Below are 23688 nucleotides of genomic sequence, written 5' to 3'. Positions count from 1 at the left end.
AAGGGTACAGCAAATTTCCTACTGCAGAATGCAAGTAATTAGATACTTACCTGCTTGCTGTTTGTTGTAGCTGTCCATGATCATTTCCAGTAGGGGAATGACCTCAGGGTCAAGGTTCAAGAGGGTCTTGATCCCTGGATCAGACATCATTTTAAGTAGCTCCTGCATTAACTGGAATGATCTTTAAGTAAAACAGACATATACAAAATAAGTATCTCTACTAGTAGAAGTACCTTACAATACTTGGACACATTAAAAAATGACACTGTAGAGGCTCTACAGAGCCAGAATAATAAGCAATATTTTATTTTTGTAAAAGCTACCATGTTTGTTTTTGTTTTTTTGTTGGTTTTTTTTTTTTTTTTTTTTGGGGGGGGGGAGGGTTGGGAAATTCCTTACGCTCATACTATTAGGAAAAATAATATCAATATTCATTAAATTATGTCCAGTAGTTTTTGAGAAGGAATTTTTTCTAAGTAATAACATTATGTCAAAAAAAGGGCAATAACTCCCAACAGATTTACATGCAAATTTCACTACAGATAAATCTCATCATGTATAATCTATGTCCTTGAAATCAAAAGAGAATGCCTGCGTAATGAAATCTTATCTATAATTCTTAAGATCTTGGATTCCTAATGTATATTTCCAAGTTGCAAATGAAAACTAGATTAAGGAGGTAGACCTAGGGTAAGGGACACAACTCTTAGAAATCATTGGAACATTTGTATTCAGCATTTTACATCAATCTGATGTATGCATCAAAGTAACTTGGATTGATTTCATTCTGTTTCAAATGAAAGCTTGATATCCTTTAGTGAAATTGAATATGATACAAACTATTCACTGATTTCAAGAGTTATGTCCCTTACCCTAGGTCTACCTCCTTAAATTTTACATGAATCAAAGGTCTTTACACAGAAACAAGAACATTTTATCAATTACCTTATTAATGACCTTTTGACCACCATGCATAACTTTTTAAGTGCAGAAGAAATCAAGAAGAAGATTAAAATAAGTTAAATGTCAACACAATAACATTTAGATAAATGACTATAAGAACTTTAAGATAGCAAACTTTCAAAGCTGTAAATTTAAAGTTGACAAAAAATCTTACGCTGATGTATCTGCTAAGACCATCATTATGTTCTTTTGTATGTTATCTCCACATTGGGCCATCCCACCAGCAGCACTCAACATTGATTCATTCAGCATGCCGCTCAAATGGTTAGACAGCTTGACCATGTCACTGCACTGAAAGTCACCACTAACATTCATATTTGGATTCAGAATCTGAAAAGACAAAAAAAAACATTCAGAAATTTATGGATTTATAAATGGGGGTGTTTCATGATATATAACAACTAATTCCGATTATATTTTTTCCATTCTATGTACTTGCATCATTTTCATGACTTCTGCATCGAAGTCCAATCTGAAGATTGCAGAGTTCAATGTAAGTGAAATGTTGGTATGTGGGTGGGTATGAAATTTATATTAAAGACTGTTACCTTCTGTAGCATTCTGGTTATATGTGATGAGAAGAGATTTTGAAGGAAATCTGATGAATTCTTGGCCTCTGCACACAATATCTCTTCAACAGCTGAAAAAAAAATAATGGTAAAATACAACTGGCAAATGTGTAATCCCTATTCCTCACGAGGAAAAAGATATGAAATTCTGTAAATTGCGTATTGTACTCTGTATTTTCATAACTTTTCAGCAATTCCATGTAAATCCCTAAGCTTACAATCATTGTCTTCAGATACATTAACAAATGCATAAGATGATAGACATATAAAAAATGTTTGTAAGTTTTACAGTTGGTTAAAATCCATTTAAGGAGGTAGACCCAGGGTAGGGGACATAACTAATGAAATCAATGATATGTTTGAATCATATTCAATTCACCAAAGCCTATCAAGCTTTCATTTGAATCAGAATGAAATCAATCCATGTTTCTTTGATGCTTACATGAGATTGATGTAAATTGCTGAATACAAATGTTCCAATGATTTTTAGTAGTTGTGTCCCTTACCATGCTTACCCAAAGTCTACTTCCTTAAGAAGTGTTCATAAGAATATTGAAATGGATTCATAGAAGCTTTACAACATGTATAATTTTTACAGCTTTAAGGCCAAAGGTCAACTACTTTAACAACTACAGTATTAACCTGTTTGGAGCTTCATCTGGTTGATTGTTCCTTCCATATTTTGATAGACACCCACTAAAATAGGTCGGATTTCATCTCTGTACATGGCTGTGTTTTCAATGTAGAAAAAGGCAGCATCACATGTCTCTCCAATGCTTAAGTGAAAAGATTAACTGATTAATACATCGTAGTATAGAGTCCTATGACTGCTTTCAAAAAACGTTTGATCAATCGAACACACCATATATCCTGGAATTTTATTGTGCTAACAGACAAAACAGCCCACAGGAAAGTGTGTCATTACAGTCAGACACATCATTCTGACTCAAAAGCAAAGCCAAAATATCAACATTGGTGAATGAGGCATTTTTCATATTTTTTTTTTAGAAAGGGTCATTTTTAAGTAACATTCTTCCCTTAAATCAATCATTTTCAGCTTTTAACATGCTGATATCTCATTGCCCCTTCCTTTCCAAATCATGAAAATATATGGGTAATAAAGAATTTTACTTAGGGTATGATGCTTAAATCCAAGTTAGTCTAATTGCATGTCTTATGTTTTTTGTCACAGAACTCAGATTGAGCTGGGTTGATCACCGAAATAAGTAAAAAAATAGCTCTGCTTTTTAAAGCAGATGATATGTCTGTCATTTTTTGTGAAGTCTTACATCTCTTCAACAAAAAAATGGGAAAAAATAGTAAACAAATTAAAAAGGAGCTTTTTTTCTTTAAAACAATCATTTTACATTGTTTAATAACAGTAATATTTTATAAAGTTTCCTTCCAATTACCTGTCTTGAGGCTTGTTTAACTTTCCCATGGCATTCCATATTGGGTTTAACCATGCATCCAACCCATCTTGGGTCAAAGTCGTATTTTCAATTTTAGTAACCATGGTAACAAATTCCTCTATCTTCTTCTGAATTGCTTTGTATACTTTGGTGGTGTTACTGGTCTCCATGCTGCTTATCTTTCCTGCCATCCAGTCATCAAACTGCAAAAAATTAATTAATGAGAAAACATGTCATCATTGATACAAAAATGTATACCAATGTTAAATTTGATTATAATGGCGACCAGTTCATGCCTCCAACTGTCCCTAGATAAGCATGAAGTTCCATGCAGAAGAAAATTTGGTGAAGCCCTCAGCAAGTCTATTAAAACTTGACACTTGCTGGACTCCACAGTTGTGTTACACTTTGTGATTTAAATTGCAACACTTCAACCAACCTTTCTTCCCTTGAAAGACAGTATCAATTTCTATTTTGTCACTGTGGTATGATGTACTTAAAATTCAAATTTAGACAATGAAAATTAAGTGTGAAAGTAAACAGTGTTTAAATGAAGCAAATACCAGACATAACATAATACATACATTGAATCCATTTTCATACATACCGCTTTGAAGACATCCTTCATATTCAGCCTGTTGAGAATATCTCTGATGGCAGAGTCTTGCCTAGAAAGATCAGCACAGAGGTCATGCTGAAGGGCTGTAATATTGACACCACTGTTCAAAGGTATTCTGAATGTTTCAGCAAAAGTTGTTGTATCATTGCAAATCTTTTCTTGCCAAGAATTACTAAAGGCTATTTCCATAAACTGAAATAAACAAATGACCAATACATGTCCAGATCTGTGCTTCTGTTATCAATCCAGGCCGAAATGATACAATTAAGGAATATTTCTATTAAAGAATTTGACTGAAGATGTCAATTTAATCCTGCACAGAAACTTCTAATCATCAAATTGATTCCAAACCAATGTGACACATTTACCTTATCAGGAGCTAAATAGAAAGCCATAGTAACAGCAGCCGTTTGTGATCCCAGGGCAGTCACCAGCAACTCAGCTATACCAGTATTGTTTGGTAACAGAATGGTAAATGGTACATCAGAACCCATACCTGTAATATACAACAATCATTTAGGAATTTAACTGAATTATACAATATAAATTACACATAAAAGACTTGGGGAAAAAAAGCAAAAAAAACTGCAACCAACCAGGGTTTGACACTAATTTGATTTGTTTAGTAGTCAACAGGACTACTTCAGAGGTAAAACAGGTTGTCCCCAGATGGACATGACGGTTCTGGTCTTAGATCTCATGAAAAATAAGGCAAGATAGCCCACAGAACTAACATCAAAATTTTTCAGGTTGTCCTCTCCAAAATTAGGATGGTACAGGAATACCGGACTACTGTTAGTGTTGATCCCTGCCGACACAATCCAAAGTCATGTTTGGGTTTTTTGCTGGTACATGTCAACTCATTGAAACATAAATAAACCACCATAAGCCATGGTAAAATCAACATTATAAAAACATTCTGAAAAATCAGAATTTTTTTTTAGAAATTAATTATTCTTCAACAAATTATATAATTTACAGGGAAACATAGTGAAATAAACTTAACATTACTATGATTACGTACCTTTCAGGACAGAATACTGCCTTTCAACATAAGCATTAATTTCTGTGACGAAGTTGAGCATCCCTAACAACCAAGTCTTTGTACTATTGTCATTCAAGTTCAACCAGTTAAAGGACCTTAAACAAATAAGAAAGGTAAGTTAAACATTCACAGAAAAATGTCTCCAAATACAGATATTGTGAAGGCACTTTCATTCATGGGTACCATTTTTTGTTGTTAAAGAAAAAATACCAGTTCATGAATTTGAAACTCTATCAAACAAACAAATGGGAAATTTCCTTTTTTGTTGGGAACCAAATTTTGTAGGTTACAAAAGCCATGAAAAATTAGTAACCTCCACATAATACTTTTACAGATACCCCCACATCCCCTACATCTCAAGTTCATGGACAACATGGAACTTAATCAACCAATTATGCAAAGAAGAAATAGACCAAAAGTTGTACCCATGGTACAACTAACATGCTGACAGGAATTAGATGTGTGATCAAGTTTACGGATTTTTCTAGCATTAAGCAGGGTCCTGTAAAAAAACTTTCCCAAAGAAAATTGTATCAAAGTCATGCAATATTCCCAAAAATTTTACTTTGCCCCCTAATTTAGAATTCCAAACGGCAAATTTGTTGATATTTTTTTCCCCAAAAATGCCTGAATAAGGCATTTTCCAAATCACCCAGATAAGCCCCTGAAGTTGTAAGTAAAACACATCATGCACATAGTACAATTTGAACAAAATTTGCACTGATATTCTTTCATTGTTTACTCACTGATAGAACTCTGGACTGATTGTTGGGTTCATCCAGTCTCCAATGAGTACTTTCTGTAGTTTACTTAGATCTGTAGAACTCATTTTACTCAGAGTTTCAGTGAGGTTCTGAATCTGTGTCATAAATCTGTTCAGGAGTTCTGCCATGCTCTTAGTTGATGAACTGTCTGCTTTCTACAAATAAAAAATTATGTTCATTAGTAGTTTTTAGAAATATGTGTCTGCAGTGGAGGTACAAACACCTTAACAATGCATGGATATGTACAGCTCTAATTTTGGATGGTCATTTAATATTTGACAAATTATAAGAAGGTCCAGTCTATTAAAAATAGGCATTTCTGTTATTGATCTTACTTCTTACATTGTAGCAACATGGAGATAACTAATCTACATTTAGCTCCAATTGTTCTTATTTATAGAAATCAAAAATGAATATCATCAAACACAGAAGCATCTGTAAAAACAAGCAGACTAACTTGTAGACTGAAAGACCAGTTTATCTCTTCAGAAATGAATAAAATCGTATCATCTTACCATATTTGTGAGCAAGAAATATCCATAATACTCAGGGAAACCAGCATCTACCAATCTCTGGTTCCAGATCTTAGGATCCTGTCCACAAAGAGCTTCACGGACCTTCAATGGGAGAGTAGACCCTGCAGCCTCAATATTTGCCAAATAACATACACCAGCTTGTACCATAGGATCAGTACCAAGATCAGCTACCTGTAAACAGAAAATTAGCATCATTTACACATAACATGGCTTGATACAGTACCTGAACCGATCCGTGCAACAAAAATTGCGATCGGTCATCGATCACTCATCAATCCGTCAACCGATCCATTTAATTGATGATCGCATCACGTGACCACAGCGTGGTCAATGCATTTTACGGTTTTCGTTGTTTTCATTGTCAATTTTACACATATTTATATAATGTAATAGATTTAAACATCAATTCATACTTTTATTTTACATTTCTTTTGTTTAAATCAGACCAACGTCATCTTACGTAACAAAACTGCGATCAGACCAGTCACCGGTCATCGATCCGTCAGCGATCAATCAGTCAACGGTCATCAATCTGTCAAATCGTTGTGTGGATCGGTTCAAGGACTGTAATTGGCCAGAACAAAGATTTTATGGAAAACAGTGAAGTGGGGATAACGTCTCCAAGACAATTACCCTAACTTTAATTTTCACTTCAAGCCATGTTTATGCTCCATATATTTGACAGAGAATAAGCCATAAGACCAATGCCAAATTTAAGGAATGCACTATCACTGGAAAGCCTCTTCATTATCAGTACTTACTAGATCAGAATATGTAGCATTCTGTTTGATTAGGTCCAGGTGAGAATTGAGCGAGGACATGGAATTCCACAGACTCTGTATGGCTCCTTGACTGTTTGCTGATGAACCTGAAAAAACAATGATTTTCAATTTAAATTGTTGTTGAAATAACTCCCTAGTAAATGACAAAAAATTTGAGTAAATTTACCAGACCAGGCCCTGACGCCAAATAAAGGGAAAAAATACTTAACCTTTATGTTGCTGGAGTAAATGGTGGCAACTATTTTGCTGTATGTGTATAATGTTGTTTTGGAGCTAACTGCAGCCTGCCCAGTGGTGTGAGGGTTCTCATCATTCATTAGAGGACCCATGGGTGGCCTTTAGATGACATTTTTCATACCAGTGGGATTGCTGTCTCTTTAACATATTCCCTGTATCCATTCTCGTTATATTAAGTCAGAGAATATGCATATCTTCCATGGTAACTCTAATCAATGTCTTTAAAACTGTTGATGTCACAAACAGTTAAGAATTTTCACAGACTAATTTTTCAAGTTTTGTAGCGCTTGGACTAGACTTTACAAGGTCAACGAACAAAGAGGAAATTGACAACATCAAAAGTAAATATTCACTAAGAAAATAATAATAACTGTGAAATTGGGATTTTAAAAATAAGGTCTCATTAATCAAGTCAGTTCCATTTCACCTACATTCACTTGATGTTTGACAGTTTATTTTACCTTGTGGCTATAAGGGTAAACTGAATTACATAGTTAATTACATTTCTTTACCTTCCAGGCTGTTGATTACTTGGTGCAACTGTTTGTAAACCTCCTGCCATGAAAGGTAGTATGGATACACAGCTGGATCTACTGCTACACCATTCAACATTGAACTAAAGGATTTGGTCAATGCAAACATCCTGAAATTACAAAAAAAAAAAAAAAAATTAGACCTATGGCTACATTCCCTAAAATTGTAACAATAATTGGACATAATAAACATCCTGATACTATATAAAAAAGTCTGAGAAATATACATGTGAAATGGATCTATAGCTTAACTCCCCAACACTGAAATGAATGAGTTTGTCATGGCAAACATCCTAAAGATAGGTCATAGTAATAGCAATAACACATAAACCTACTATGAAGTTTCAGAATATATTGCACTTCATACTTCTAGCTATGGCAAGCTGAAGTTATCACTCACTTAAAATAATAATGAGTTAATTTCATGTCTCCTATACTACATGTACACAAGGAAGCATCACAACAATTTAATAAGACAAACCAGAAGACTCCAACGACATTGACATTTATGAAAAGCAATATCTAACAAAATGTACACCCCTCTTCAAACGGATTAGGGGTGTTTCAAAGAAAATCTACAAATCCTTCTAACTGCAACTTGTATCAAAGGAACATTTACATTTGTGGCGAAGTGAACATTCCTTCCAGGGATCTTAGCACCAAAGACCAATCCAGCATATCTGTGACTCCATTGTCAACTAATGGAGGTCGTTCAAACAATGCCGTCAATAATGTTGTAAAGTTGGTAACACTCTGTTGTAAACCATTCCAGTCTGCAGCCCCTGGTGTGGTACTGTTCCAAATCATTTCAATCTGAAAATTAATACTTTACATAATTACCTTTTATGAGCCAAATTTAATGTTAATGGGATTCATGATTAAATGATACAATATATGTTATGACAGTCCTACAACACAAGACTTTCTTAAAGCAAATCTAAATGCTTTGTATAATACAGTAAAGTGAGTAATTTTTTTTTACAAAACACCAATATAAATTCAGAAAATATTTACTCTGGAGTTATATTAGCATCCACCAAAGTTTTTCATGTACATTTTTGTGTCAAAATCACAAAATTTTACACCTGCCAAAATAACCTGCCGAACTATAGTTTGCTATACATCGTACAATAGTTTTAAGCCTGGTTAACAGAGCTAAGCAGAGGACTACAGAATGATTTAAAGTTCTTATACTGCTTGGATGAATGATACAACTATTGCATACTTAATTTGATTTTTTAAGTTATATATAACAGAGAATATAGCAACAGGTGAAATAGGGACAGAAACTCCATCCTCACCTGTTTCTGGAGCAACTCTGATTTAGACTGGTCCATCAGAACTTGTTGTAAGGCCTCTGGGTAAATACACATGACACTTCCCAGATCCTTTGCCAGCTGAGATAAAACACCATCAGGGGTGATGTAATCGCCTAATTTCTTAGATTTACACAGACTTGTAAATAAGTCTGTTGATCCAATCACCTCAGAGAGCTAAGAAAATAAAAAAATAAAACCTTAGAAGAAAAATTAAATTAATTCCACAGAACTTTAACTTGTGGTGCCAGTTTTTTTTACTTGGCCAGATTTATTTAAATATGTAAATGAATTTAACCTAATTACATAGCCAACAGAAAATTTTTACTCTTGAAATAAAATTCATATTTTGCTTGAAATTTCCAATTGAATCCACAGACTATTGAAAGTTTTTACCAAACATTATATGAAATGATAAAATATTTTGTTTAAAGGAGGTGAGCATATATCATACACAGTCCAGTTACCTTGGACACATTAATTTCATTTGATATGACTGTTTCATTCTGTGTTTTCCTGAATATTGAGTTTAAGATAGAAATCAATTCTGTAGAATTCTGGATAAGCATGGATGTACCAGAGGTTCCTGTAGAATACAAATTAATTACAAATCATTTTAAGGTCAGGCTCTTTAAAAAACTTAAATTATCAATACAAAGAATTGAAAGAGAACAAATTTTGTTTATCACAAGCTCGTTTTTTAACTTTGTGAGGCTGTGAAATTATTTTTAACTCAATGAATAAATAAAAATTAAATGAAGTAGGCATTATGAGTTAACAGCAAAATTTAATTAAATACAAAATCTTTTTTAATTTAATTTGAATAAGAGAACAAATATAAATAAAAAAATAATAAATAAAATAGAGCACTTATCCCACTTGGAGACTATGTTATAAAAAACTCATAAAATGTCAGAATGCAAATACAATTACATACCTATTTTAAAAGACTAATTAAACATACCTTGTAAAACAGTCAGTCTGTTGTTGATTTCCTGCATTATAAGGTTAAATGTCTGCACTGATTTGACTAAAGTATCATCCTGAGGTAACAGAGAAGTCAACATCGAGGACCTGCAGTAAAAATAATAGAATTCAAACTGTCAGATAGCAGTCTTCAAGAATACATATTTTGCCTCATGTAGAAAAGCAGATGTCTACCCTATCTTTCAATGGGTTCCACACATTTTTTTAAGTCTACTTTTATTTTAACTTACTTTTAGTTTTCTCATATTTTGTGCTTCATTATTTTTTTTCCTTGGATTAATTAAATACCATAGAATTTGACTTACAACTGACGATGCAGTTAATGTTAATTTCTTACTTACCATTGAGGAATCTGTCTGTCAAGGTTCTTCATCAAGCTGTTTCTTAACCTTTCCAACACATTTACCAAGGAGGTAACATTAAATACTTTGGCAAAATCGGTTTTCTGCATCATGGTACTTAAGATGTTTGAGAATTCCATGATGTTTGGATAAAGTGTTGACATGTTGATTACTCCTTTATTTAACTCTTCCATTAGAACAGCTAACTGTTTAAAAAAGTATGCACATAACTTAACATGAAGTTGCACACATTATTGTGGTATGCATACCATCATTCGTACAGGAAGTTGATATTAGAGAGCAACCAAAATTACTTACAACATTTGCCCCATCTACATGTAGCCACACACCAAATTTGAAAATCAATCCATCTATCTGGATCCGAGATTTTTGTGACAAAAACTTTCTCTGTCATCCATATAGTGAAAAATGGCAAAGTCCCACAAGATAGGAAGTTGATATTAGTAAGCAATCAAACTTTCTTGCAACATATGCCCCATTTATATGAAGACACACACCAAATTTGAAATCAATTCATCCATTGGGATCAGCGATAATTATGACAAAAAATTGGACAGACAGATGGAATGATGGATGGACAAGGTGATTCCAATATACCACCTACTTGTTGAGTGGGGGTATAATAACCATACACAATATAATTATATTGAATACAACAACATTATTCATATGTAAACAGACCACAAATAAGAATGAAAATGCAAATGAATAGGAATATACATCAAATATATATATATAAATTGTTTTAACCTTTCATGTGTAAAATATTTATTTATTAAATTTCAGATCAAGAAAAAAACTTTTTTTAGTGATTAAGGAAAATTTTTTTCAATCAACCAGACAAAAACTTTACTACAAGCTCAATGCAAGAGATGAATATTTTTTATTATTAAAAATCCCATTTGTCAAATCATTTAATATCAGGAAGCGCCATCTTGTAATTATAACATTAATTATGACTTTTATGCACCATTTTTCATTGGTTTAAAACTTTATGAGGCATCTTTGAAGGACAATGTGACCTTTTAAACCCAATCAACAGTGAATATGCCCAGTCTAGAAAGACAATTTTGATAAAAAGATCATTAATACACAAGAAGAATATTCCTACAGCTCTAAAGTCTCCTACTAAAGTAGTCCTTGTATATTTTTTCTCACCTGCTGTTGAAACAGATAGTTGTTGACAAATCCTGACATAGCTTCTTGTGTAATTGTTGTTTCATTTAAGGCACAAACAGTCTGCCATACTTTATGTACAGCTGTCAGGTTGCCATTGGTTACCACATCAGCCCAGAATTTATCACTGCAAATGGCTGTGAAATTACTCATCAGGTACAAAGAAAGCTGCAAAAAGCAAGTTAGAACCTTAAAAACACTACTTTATCTTCCTGTTATTAAAAGATCTGCCTTTTTTTAATACCATTTCAATTCCTTGACTGACTTAAGTTGAATGGTTTTTTTTTAAGATATTGGTTAAAAAAAACACCAGATGTTTGTCATTCTGCATATTACCAAGTAATGGAGTTAAATTCTCTAGCTTTTTTTTCCGTACATGTACATTTGAAGGCTTCTAATAGTTATATATAACATTACAAGGGCTCAAAGACAGTATACATTCTGAAAACTAAAACAATGTTGATGGTAAAAATTCCTTCAGACTGATATAGCAGAAAATTTCAAAAGAAAAGAAACCATAAAAAAATTGACTTCTCACCTTTTCAGCATCTATCTGTGCATGAATCAGTTCTTCCATCCATTCTGGATTCTGCAGGACCATATCTATAGCTTTACCCACATTAGAACCATGCAGCAACATAGACACATTCATTGGTTGGTCTGAAACAGATTGAACAAGGATAAGATTCAATTTAATGGACTGAATTAAAAACTTGCCTTTTAGATCTCATTTTTAATTCATTCTATCAACTAGGTTTTCATTCATTTATAGTACAAATTTACTCTTAAACTTCTAATAATGTTCAGTCTTTAATTATTAAAATCAACTCTGAGCATATCTTATATAAAGAAAGAATTTAATGGATTTAACAACTTGAATATTATTGAATGAGTGCAAATAAGAGATAAGATTAAGTACCCTACAAAATTTCGACAAAGGCAGTCTATCTCTGAAGTTGTTTCTGATTGATGTGATCTAACAGAAGACAAAAACATCAATAACTTTTTCTATCAGTTGGCTTGATACCTACAGTTCATATCTTTGATCTGTTTGTTGAAGATGGACAACCAGAGATTAGCTGCAGCTAAGACAGTTGCTGAGGCACTGCTTATAGGGTCACTGGTGTTAACTGAACTCATCAAAATATTCTCTAATCTAAAAAAAAAAAAACAAAAAACAAAAAAACAAAGAAAAGTATACAACAAAACACATTGCCATGGTTTGTTTATAAGAACAAAATGTTACTAACAATATTTTTTTTTAATCTGCAGCCTAAAAATGAATCAATTGGTGCTTAATCCACAAACACCACTATGTTTTGATATCCACAATACAATGGATGACTATCAACTAAATGAAATCCATCTCTGAGGGCCCCACTGTGCAGGAAAGGCTGTACATCAGCCTGTATTAAATATATAATTTGACCACAAACAAAGGTCAACAACCATGGTATGCAACACACTCCTTGACCTGATTTATCCTCATTTTATATTTAAAAAAATCCACACCAAAAGAAGAAAAAGTCTGGACACAAATATGTATCTAAAAATCATTTATTTGACCTCAAGGTCAAAGTTCAAGATCAAAGGTCACCAACATTGGTGCATGACACATTGTTTTGAACAGACCTATCTTCATGCTGAATATTAAATAGCCAAAGGACAAAATAGTTACAGCCCAGACACAAACCTGTCATGCCAAACCATTATTTGGCCATGAGGTCAAAGTTCAAGGTAAATGGAAGGTATGATAGTACCTGAAAATTACATTGTGATTGATGTGTGGGGAGTGCACAGGGGTTATCTCAGCCAAAGTACTATCAATCATAATACAAATGGTATATTACATATTGTCTTCAGCTGAACTACCTTCAGGCCAATATTAATCACCTACACACAAAAAGGTGGGGAAAAAAAACTTGCAGCCCAAACATAATTTGTTACAGGACTTACTATAGGGTGTCAGCCATTTTTTTGTACCATGGCCCTAATCAATTACTTCAATGAGATTGAAAAAAAAACTGAATGTTAATTTCATTTGGTCTTGTTTTCAACCTTACTTGCTTTAATTCTCAACATAAAAAAAAACGAGCACCAAAGATCACTTACAATTTAGCATACATATCAGGATAAAGTCCCTCCAGTTTTTCCGTCTCCTTCATTATGGCTGACTCCAGAGCTGTTACATTCAGCTGCGAGATACCACTGAGGTCAATACCGCTCAAATCCACCATTGTTATGTTAAATAACTTCAAAACATTAGCAGTCAGTTTCTCAACCTCAGCTACCATGGTCTTGATATCAAAGGTACTATTTTGGTTGGTTATCTGGAGAAAAAAATGAGACATTTAGCCTATTGTGAAAACAGGTCTTTTAAGGAGTCTGAGATAAACTGACTTTTATTGAAATGCTTCTTTTTCTCCTAATTAGGTTTACATTTCCCTACATTCTGAAAATATGATGTATTATTTCAGCATACATTGGTCAAGAAAAACAAGCAATCTGTGAGTATCGCATGGAAATACAAAATCCTAGCAGATGAAAAGTCTATTATAAAGAACAGAGGGCAAACTTAATGCGTAACTTGTTAACGAGAAAAGTGCAGAGTTTTGAAAGTCCAAGGGCCATAACTCAGCAAAATATCAATGAGCAGGAACAAAGTTCAAACTTGTCATGGTAGAGTAATGTATCAAATGGATATCTGCAAGTATGACAAAATAAATGTTTGGAAAATTAATTTGCCAGAATGAGGGACAAAAAGAGTAAAAACCTTAAGTCCCTTTCGGTGCAAGTCACCAGTAGGGGAATAAAAATTGAAAACAAAAGAACAAAAATTAGTTTTTATGATACACTTTAAACTTAGGGCAGTGGCATAATAAGACTTACAATGTGTATAACATCATCTAAATGAAACTGCTCCATTAACATCATCAGAACATTAGATGTATTAGTTCTACACAGAGATCCCACTATGTCTGTAACATTTATAGAGAGCTGGAACATTTCATTCCACTGATTGGCATCACACAGGAATGACTCTAAAGCAGAACTGTCTCCAAGAACAGATATAAACTCTGACACCTGATATGTAAATTAAGAAACATGCAACAAAGCAGTTTGTTTTAAAATAAAAATGGAAAATAATGCACATTTTTTACTAGGATATTTGCCTGAAGTCCAATATTAAGATTAAAATTACTTTACAACTAGAAATAAGTTTACCTAATGAGCTTTTTTTTCTTACTAAGTACTATGAATTAAATTATTAAATAAATGGATTAATCACTTCAAAGAATTTTCTCAAGGCACTTGCTTCAGAGAGTCCCCCTTGATTATTAACTTATATTCAGGAATCAACCACCTTAGTTTGTTGTTTGTTTGTTGGGGTTTAACGTCCGAGCAGCAATATTTCAGCTATATTCAGACAATGAACGTGAAATTGATGATAAAATGAACATGAAATGATGATGAAATGGAAAAGGGATGGGACACAAGGACAATGGGGTCGATAAATTTTGATTGCCACTGGAAATAGGGAGAGGTGGGTAGGGTCGGGCAATTTAGCCTCCTGTGGCAGAGCCCTATGGTTCCTACTCCGGGAGAATACCACAGTAGGGTTCTTTCAAGTGCGAGGAACGTGGCATCTTTCTCAACACAGTGCACCATTATGGTTTTCCGTATTATAGCCTGACAACCCCAGCATGTAACACACCAGGGGTACCCCATTCCACCACCTGGGGCACACATCCCAGTTGCTCTGTGGGCAGAGCACCCTAGCCCCCGGCTAGGGTTCTGAGCACCATTTAGTCGCCTTTTACGACAAGCTTAGCGCTGCTGCGAGCCTATTCTTTTAACACCCGGACCTGCACGGGGATCAACCACCTTAGAGGGACAATGGTTGTTCTTAGGGGAACTCCCTCCAAAACAGCTCTAGAGAAAACATAGATCATCAATTTTTTTCATCATTTAAAAGTCTAATACCTTTCCTGGTTTTAAAAATCCACTAAATAACTGGTTTACAGATTCTCCACTGATACCAAGTGAGTTCAGCAAGGCTGATACACTACTTCCATTTTTCAGGAAGGCGCCAAAATCTAATTTACTTCCTGGTTGTAAAAGTTTATCCAAAATAACATTAGTTAAATGCATTCCCATTTGTGTTGTTTTGAATGATGATAATAATTCATTCAAAATAGAAGTGCTGGTATCATTACTCAGAGTATTTAATGACTGAAAGTATGACAAAAAGTTCCAAAGATAATCGGTACTATTATATTGAGACAATGCACGTAAAGTTTTTGAAGCATCAAATTTTACACTATCAGATGTCATTAATCCTGTCAAAACTTCGGACAGTTTCATGGAATTCATTATTATATTTTTCCAATCAGGTAAAGCAGAAGCATTCTGAACAGCACTCAAGTAGTCTGCTACTTTCAATTCTGTCATTAGCTTTTCTAAAATGTCTGTCATATTTCCAGAACAGATTTTGTCAGGTGTGTCAGCACTCACAACAAATATAACATGCCAATACTTTTCATCTTCACAGAAATATTTATATGGATCTGACATGGACATCAGCTTTACAAATTCTTCAGGATTTTTTATCGGAGATTGCAACAGTTCAATTAAAGCACTGTCATTAATCTGTAAAGTTGTATAAATGGTGGACAAACTTGGAACAGACCTAAAAAGGTTATCTAAGGACAGAGTTGTAGAATTCATTGACTGCAAATTGTCTATCAGTAATTTTAGATATGTATCCATGATATGACCTATTGACCTGAAAGATTCGTCTGTTAACAAGGGTTGAACAGATGTCATAAAGGTCATCAGTCTGAAAAAAACCAAAAAAACAACAACATTATATATGGAAAGGTAAACAGATTTGGAAATATTGCAAGCAAGTTTATACATGATATTTTAAGAATCTAACACTTGTATGAGTGCAAGATAAGGAAATCTTAGACACCCAAAGGAAAGATTAAATCGTTCTCTAACAAGGCTGGCATCCAAATGAGAGAACTATCATATCTTACCAAAGGGTGTCTGAGATTTCCAAATCTCGCATGAGAAACGCTGGTGTTTGATTCTTTTTCTCACTTTTGAGTTTTTCTGATTAAATGTTTGAATTAAAATTACCTACATTTAACAGCTGATCATGACATATCGACCTCATCACAATACATCACGACCAGGTGTAGAAAATAGGTCACTTCAAAACACTGGGTATACCGGTAAACGAACTGCAAGAAATACTCAATCTACAGTTATTCTTGATAAATTATCATTCCAAAAGAATTTTCAAACTCATATAGGTAAGATATGATCATTCACTAATTCTTTTTTTTAAACTGTTCCATTTTTTTATGGTAATTTAAATCACATGTTATGTCTCAACCCATAGTGAGATCATGAAATCTTGCACAGCTAATAAACAGCTGCACTTTAAGCGCATGATAAGCCCGTTGCCCTTTTAACTTGTCCTTATGCTTTTAATGAATTTATATGATCAACTAGAAATACTGTGAATACCCTCCATCCCAAAAAAAAAATGTAAATAAAAAAAGCACAAATAATTTGGCACTATCAAAGCTACCTCAATTTTAACTAAGTTCATTGTCTTGATTTTTCACCCATACATTTCTATTTTGTTTAAAACGCACTTTTCTGACAAGATTACCAAGTACCTTTTATAGTTATTGGTCGATCATCATAACAAATGGTATGTTTTGAATGATTTTTCAACGAAGAAAATTTCCTTGGCCGTTGCTGGCTTTTTTCAAAGAGTAAAACTTCGTAACAAGGAAACGTAAAATTTGACATTTACACAAATCGGAAGGGAGCTTACTTCAATAGATATGAACAATTCACAAAAGTTTCATAAAAGTTGGTGGAAGCGTTTTTGAGTTATTGTCCAAAGTTTGGACAACAGACGGACAATGGTATACCATAATCTGTCCCATCTTTGATGGACGTATAAAAACAAATTTTCTTGTCTCTTTAATGAGAAAACCCCAACTACCACTTGGACAATAATTAAGTAGATCAATAGGTTGTACGTGGACATTGATTAAGTAAACCCATAGGTTGTATTAACTCTCCTTACAAACATCAAATGAAAATTCTTTTCCTTGATGTACATTTACCTAGGATACCAAAGCACTATATGAAAGTCATTAAATTTTTTTTAAGGATTTTTCTTCAAACATAAGAACATTTCTACAAACTAGTTATGGACGAACAGATGTACTGAGAAGAAATTATTCCTTTACACAGCCAAATGTGCAACATATGAAAATCATATGGTCAATTACATATGAAAGTCATATGTTAATCAATTGATTCTCATATGGTAATTTTGGTCTGAAACAAATGATTATCATATCATGCTCAATTCATAGAATTATCATATTTCAAAACCATATGATTATCCTATATGGCACATTTGGCTGCGTATCCCCCTATTTGCACAAAAGAGAGGGGTAAACAAAATGAAAATTGACAATTGAGTAAGAACATATGGGAATACTAATGCAAAAACTTGTGCTGGACAGCAAATTTTCAGAAATCTGAAGTGATTCTCCACTTGAACCTATAACTCTACAATGTTCAACAATGTTTGATTTCATTAATCCTGTGTAGATATAACCTCATTAAAAAGTCCACTTACTCTTTAACTACATTTCGTTGATCTTGTCTACTTTCTGTGTACTGTGCCAACATATTCAGCCAATAGGAAGCATTCATCCAATTGACAGGCAGATCAAGTGATGGTGGATTGGTCAACAGCGAGGTGAGGGGTGTGGTCAACTTCTCTACACCCATAATGATTGACATGAGGTCAGAGGCTGAAGTGGAGTTGCTAAAAGACTGCAAAAATGATGAAAATAACATATAGCCATCAATTTATGTCTGAAAAATACAGAACAATTTCTGTGAAGGGAAAGAAGTGAAAACTATTTCAGTAACTTCCAACTCTTCTCAAGGTCTTCTTTCAGAAAATGACTTTCTCCTTTTTTTTCAAATGGTTTAACAAAGGTAAACAACAACAAATATTAAGCACTGCAAATGAAAAAAATATTTTACAATGTATTAAGAATCTGCATTCATGTAGGGCATGATTCAAAGCTGAAAAGATTTCCATGAAATAATATGCATCACACTTCAATCTTATTACTTAATTCTTTAATGCTGGTTTAAAAAATTACAGCTGAAATTATCAATGTTTCATAAATTAGCTTTGGCAATGACATTTAACTTCAACATTTTTGCCATTAAAGTGAATGACAATTTCTTACCTCAGTGATGATAGAACTCAATATTTCACTCTCCTCCATTAATTCACTTATCACTTTCATCAAGTCAATGGCACAGAAATCAGTCTTTAACTTGCTGACATCAATACTGGCATGACTTGGAACAATGAAGTACTCAGAAAAGTTTCCAGTATAGCAGAGAGTTAGGATGACAGAGGTTATGTTGTCATTGGTAAATAAAGCTGACATCTGAATTGAACAAAGAATTTGTTACTAACATGCTTCTACTTGTACTTAAGCACAGAAAGGGGTCTGGGATTTTTTGGAAAAAGTAATGTTATTCCAAATTGGAGCCAAACAATTTTTTTAATCAGCATTAGACCTAAAAAATAGGATTCAATGTACCCACATCGTAGATTTTAAAATAAAAATTTTAACTGCTGAAAAAACTTAACTCTTTTTGTGCTTGCGCATAAAAAAATTTCTAACTCAAAATAAAATTCCAGGCCATAAATAGCGGTTACTTTGATGTCTAATGAATGAAAAAAAGATATTTTGTTTTAATTAAGCATTTATCAGCAATTTTATATTTCTATGTAATACATGTATATTTGAAATCAATTGAAACTACAATATTTTCAAAGCAATTGAAACAAGATTGTAAATCAATTTTTAAGTTCTAAGAGAAAAATTGTACATGAAAAAAAACTTGAAACATAACCCTTAACAAATACTAATCTCATTGTTTTCTTTCCTAAACTACACATGGCATGTCAGTCTCACAAAAGATACCAACCAATCCATTAAAAAGCCTTAAATCATATACGGGTATTGATACAAAAATCCAATTCAACTATTTATTTAATGAGGATTAATCTTCAAGATTACCAGATAAACAAAGTAAAGTAGCAGGTATGTATTCAATTTGTTAAGCAATATTAGAAACAGACAGACAAACATTTTAATGCCCATTTGTTACACTGTTCCTAGTGTTTGAAGGCTATAGAGAATCATTCATGCTAAATCATGTCATGAAAAAATCTTTTTGAACTAGACAATTAAAAGTCGTCAAATAGCCTATATATACTTTTGAAGTACATGACCTATTTTTAAATCAGGAAGTCAAACACAGAAACTTTGAACAATTCTGGGTATGGTATAATAATATAGGTATAGAACATGAGCAAAATTAGGATTTACCTTTGAATTTGATCATCAAGAAGGTAAGAAAACATTTATTACATTCCTATTAGAAACTGTGGCAAGCGAAGTTTTGGTAAGGGAAAGTTTTTTATAATGTTCAACTTCCTGTTTGGCAAGTGAACTTACTCCTGAAAGGACTTGTACAGTTCAGAAAGTAGATACAGATTGAGGATATTATAACAACTAACCACCCCACTGGATTGAGACTGGCTATAATTTTGTTTGCTCAAAATAACTTGTTTCATTTCTTTAATTTAATGCTTAGAATACTGTCATGTTAGGATAAGTTACCTTGATTTCAAAACATTAAGCAGTTATTATCTTGCTTTACCCACATCCACCTTCCAATTTTAATACATTTGTACGTCACCCACATCCGCAAATGTAAACGAACCTTCAAATAAAGCTATATCACAATTTTTTTTATTTCCATTTTTCAGTTGTGAAAAGCCAAACCAAATAATAATGGCTTCAGCCCAGCCTGAGGAAACACCACAGACTCCAGCCAAATGCCAGTTCTGTGAAGAGTCAGCAGATAATCAATGGAACTGTATTACATGCAATGTATTTTTCTGCAATTTTTGTTCTGTAAAGATTCATACCAAAATACAATCTAACAAAACTCATCAAGTCATCAAACTGTATGATTATGGAAGTCAAGAAGCTCACATCACATCATCAGGCTGACCTTGAAAACATGACATGCAGCAGCCATGAAGGTAAGAGATGTATTCCCTATTGCAGTGATTGTGAAATCACAATTTGTTTCAAATGTTCAAGAAGTACACACTTGGAACACCACATACATGACATCTATGAAATCTATGAGAACAAAAATTCCCAAATGGAAGATCTTGGACAGAAATTGAACAACCATCTCCTGTTTTCCAAGCAGAAAATACAAAACTACTACAATTATTGACAAATACTACTAAAGATCACAGCACCATAATTAACCAAATTCAGGGCCAAGAAAGAGTAATAAAGGATGCAGTGACAAAATATGCTCAAGATTTGATACAAAAATGTGACTCAATTTACAAACCAACAGAAGACAAACTAAAGAATGATCTTATAAACACTCAGAAAAGTGAAGAAGATTTGATGAAAAGAAAAGATGATATAAATAGTATTCTGCTGTCAAGGAAAGCTTCCGATGTCTTTGATAAAAGCAAAACAACTGATACCAAGTTAGCTGAAAAGACTAAAAACAAGATATCTGTACCTAGAGCTGAGTTTATGCATGGTCAAAATAACGATACAGTCCTTAACAAAATCTTTGGTGATTTATATAAAATTGATGCTCTAACATTGGTTCATACCTATGAAAGTGACATAAAAAATATAATTAGTGTTCAACATGTTGATGACAATGTCAAACTTATTGGAAGCTTCGCAAGTGACAAACTACAGAAAGTGAAGATTGACGATGGCGAGATGACAATATTAAAGGAAGAAGATATCAAGGCCTATGACATGGCCAGGATGTACAATGGAGATGTTCTTATATCATCACAGGATACAGAACTAAGACTATATAAAACAGAAGAAAAAATCAAATCATACAAAGATTTCTCTCCATTAATTACAGTGGCAGTACATGTCAATGAACACAAAGAAATTCTAGTAGGTCTTACAGAACCAGAATCTATTGATATCAAAGCAAACAGCATCAGAGAATTTGTTTTAATGAATTGGAATGGAGAGATAATCCATACATATGAATATGAAAGAGACAATCAAAGACTATTTACATGGCCACAGAGTATTAATTCCAGTAAAGACACTATCCATATTATTGTTTTACTGAACAGTGCCTACTAGGGAAGGGTGGTAGTCTTAGATTATAGGGGTCAGGTTAAATGGGTCTACACTGGTGGTAATAAACAGCAGTCTGGTAGTGATAAGTTTTACCCATCAGACATAACAGTGACCACCAGTTGTCTTATTCTGGTTATAGGTAAAAACAACCATTGTGTCCATGTATTGAATCAGACAGGAGATTTAATCTACTGTCATCACATCAGTGACTTAGGTATAGAGCTTCCTTGTTCTCTGGCCACTGACATTAATGGATTTCTATGGGTTGGTTGTAATACATGGACAAAAGAGAAATCACAACGAGCTAAACTCCATAAATTGAAGTTTGGGTAAGACAAGTAAATATCTTTTTAATTTAGGCAACTTGCAACCAATTATAAAATTTAGTTTCAAAGCTTTAATCAATCCTCGGTAAATTCATTATGTTTGTTGATACACTTACTGTAAGGGTACCCTTATCAACAATAGAAGACACATTATTAATTTGAAAACTTTTCATTTTATATGTTTTTGGATAAATCAAGCTTTTCAAAATGAAATTAAGACTAAATTACAATCCAATAATTCTAATTTTGTTTGTGTCTTTTGTATTACATGTATCCACAAGTAATGTTAAAATTCTTAAACATATGATACCATTAAGCACATACAGTTTTGTTTTTCAAGGGAGGGTAACACAAAGTGAGCTTTGCTCATAGTTGAGTGAACATTTGCATCTATTGTTGGTCACCAAAACAACTTAGCAGGCTAAGCATTTCCCTTGTAGTAAGTGGCAGCAAACAAACAATGGTTGTTTGGGGGATATCATGGGGTTTTTAAAGAACTACAATATCTAATTCAAGAAGAAATTTTCATAACTGCTTCAAACTTTCTGTGGTGTAATGTTTTGTTGAAAAAAAGGTAGAGTATGAAAGTATCTTTTGTGTATTGTGGAGTGTCTCTATTCATCAGGCTATTTAAGTGTTTGCTATAGTGATGTAACAAGTTGAGGGAAACTCTCTGGGCTTGAGTTTCCTTTTTTTTTCAAGCATAAGGATACTTAGATAAAATCAAAACAGAGTTTGACTAATTATGGTGAGTTTACAGAGTTGAAAAATGACTATGAGATACCTAACTCAAAGTGTTATTGTTTCTGTAGAATTATTAAACAGTTTCTCATTTACCTTTGGAGAGTTCACAGAGTTCAGATGTGTCTATAAGACACCAAGCTGGATAACCAAATCCCAAAGTTTCATTGTTTCTGTAGAATTACTAACCAGTTTTTTCACCTACCTTTGGTGAGTTTACAGAGTTGAGCAGTGTTTCTAATACACCTGGCTGGACAAACAAATCCCAAAGTATCATTGTTTCTGTAGCATTACCAAATATGTCATCTATACTAATAGTAGTCTCTGAAATGAAATGAAGGTGTTTCTTTGTAAAAAAAAATTTAACAGGTTTTTATTTTGTATATACAAATTTCAATAACAATATATTGTTTTTTTTTCCATTACATACTTTTTTTTATTTTGAAAAATATTAATGCCATTAAGAGGAGTTTACTAATTTTTGGTGGTATGTTATGTACATAACAGCAGTTTTTGATGGGAAAGGTCTTTTTTAATTAAAAGGTATACAACCACGTAGAATTCACTGTATTTATATCAAAAGAACCTAAAATTTATCTTGATGGCAGAAAGTATTGTGATGAGTTAGTTAACAAATGCAGTAGTTGTATGCTTGAAAAAAATTATTAAAGACTTTGAGATGTGATAGATTAATGTTGTAAGGTTAATAGGTTCTCACAATGCTTCACATATTGATTATTTTTTATATTAATCTTAAAAAATTGTTTTGAGAGTGGCAAGGGAAAATGTAAAAAAAATGCACGAGTGGTAGATCTTTCATTATCGAACAAAACAGCATACAATGATACATATTTAGATAAACCTATCAGTAGCCATTCTAGACATCATTCGCAGCATAAAGTCTTACGGTATATATATATTGTATACCATGAAATTTTACTTATATTTTATGAATTCTATACTACATTTCTATAATTTTCCGCAATTTATTTTTACCATATTATGAGTCAATATTTACCCCACAACATACAGCA

The 23688-nt window shown here is 33.1% G+C and overlaps 1 protein-coding gene and 1 pseudogene across 10 annotated transcripts in view; one reads left to right on the top strand and one right to left on the bottom strand.

Annotated features, from left to right (window-relative positions):
• LOC148620424 (uncharacterized) overlaps positions 1–23688 on the bottom strand; it is a 112654-nt gene that overhangs the window by 40692 nt on the left and 48274 nt on the right. For all 9 annotated transcript variants that reach the window (XM_088581305.1, XM_088581308.1, XM_088581304.1 and 6 more), the window contains 26 exons: positions 22860–22978; positions 18606–18812; positions 17978–18177; positions 15286–16141; positions 14191–14385; positions 13414–13631; positions 12333–12457; positions 11840–11961; positions 11284–11469; positions 10105–10310; positions 9741–9850; positions 9244–9362; positions 8762–8953; positions 8080–8273; positions 7440–7570; positions 6670–6776; positions 5888–6079; positions 5355–5527; positions 4588–4703; positions 3932–4059; positions 3552–3755; positions 2945–3147; positions 2175–2308; positions 1512–1603; positions 1118–1293; positions 51–181 (listed from right to left, as the gene is read on the bottom strand). In XM_088581305.1, the coding sequence (XP_088437431.1) occupies positions 51–181; positions 1118–1293; positions 1512–1603; positions 2175–2308; positions 2945–3147; positions 3552–3755; positions 3932–4059; positions 4588–4703; positions 5355–5527; positions 5888–6079; positions 6670–6776; positions 7440–7570; positions 8080–8273; positions 8762–8953; positions 9244–9362; positions 9741–9850; positions 10105–10310; positions 11284–11469; positions 11840–11961; positions 12333–12457; positions 13414–13631; positions 14191–14385; positions 15286–16141; positions 17978–18177; positions 18606–18812; positions 22860–22978 (4836 nt within the window). The remainder of the gene's footprint in view (positions 1–50; positions 182–1117; positions 1294–1511; positions 1604–2174; positions 2309–2944; positions 3148–3551; positions 3756–3931; positions 4060–4587; positions 4704–5354; positions 5528–5887; positions 6080–6669; positions 6777–7439; positions 7571–8079; positions 8274–8761; positions 8954–9243; positions 9363–9740; positions 9851–10104; positions 10311–11283; positions 11470–11839; positions 11962–12332; positions 12458–13413; positions 13632–14190; positions 14386–15285; positions 16142–17977; positions 18178–18605; positions 18813–22859; positions 22979–23688) is intronic.
• On the top strand, positions 19683–22866 carry LOC148620425 (uncharacterized; annotated as a pseudogene). Its single transcript, XR_015921809.1, has 2 exons — positions 19683–19786; positions 20207–22866. The product of XR_015921809.1 is annotated as an uncharacterized LOC148620425 (transcript).

The sequence above is a fragment of the Perna viridis genome, chromosome 4, assembly GCF_037379345.1.
Source record: "Perna viridis isolate PV_CMFRI_1.1 ecotype Kerala chromosome 4, ASM3737934v1, whole genome shotgun sequence".
In the NCBI taxonomy this organism is placed as follows: Eukaryota; Metazoa; Mollusca; class Bivalvia; order Mytilida; family Mytilidae; genus Perna; species Perna viridis.
This window is presented reverse-complemented; position numbering and strand designations above follow the sequence as displayed.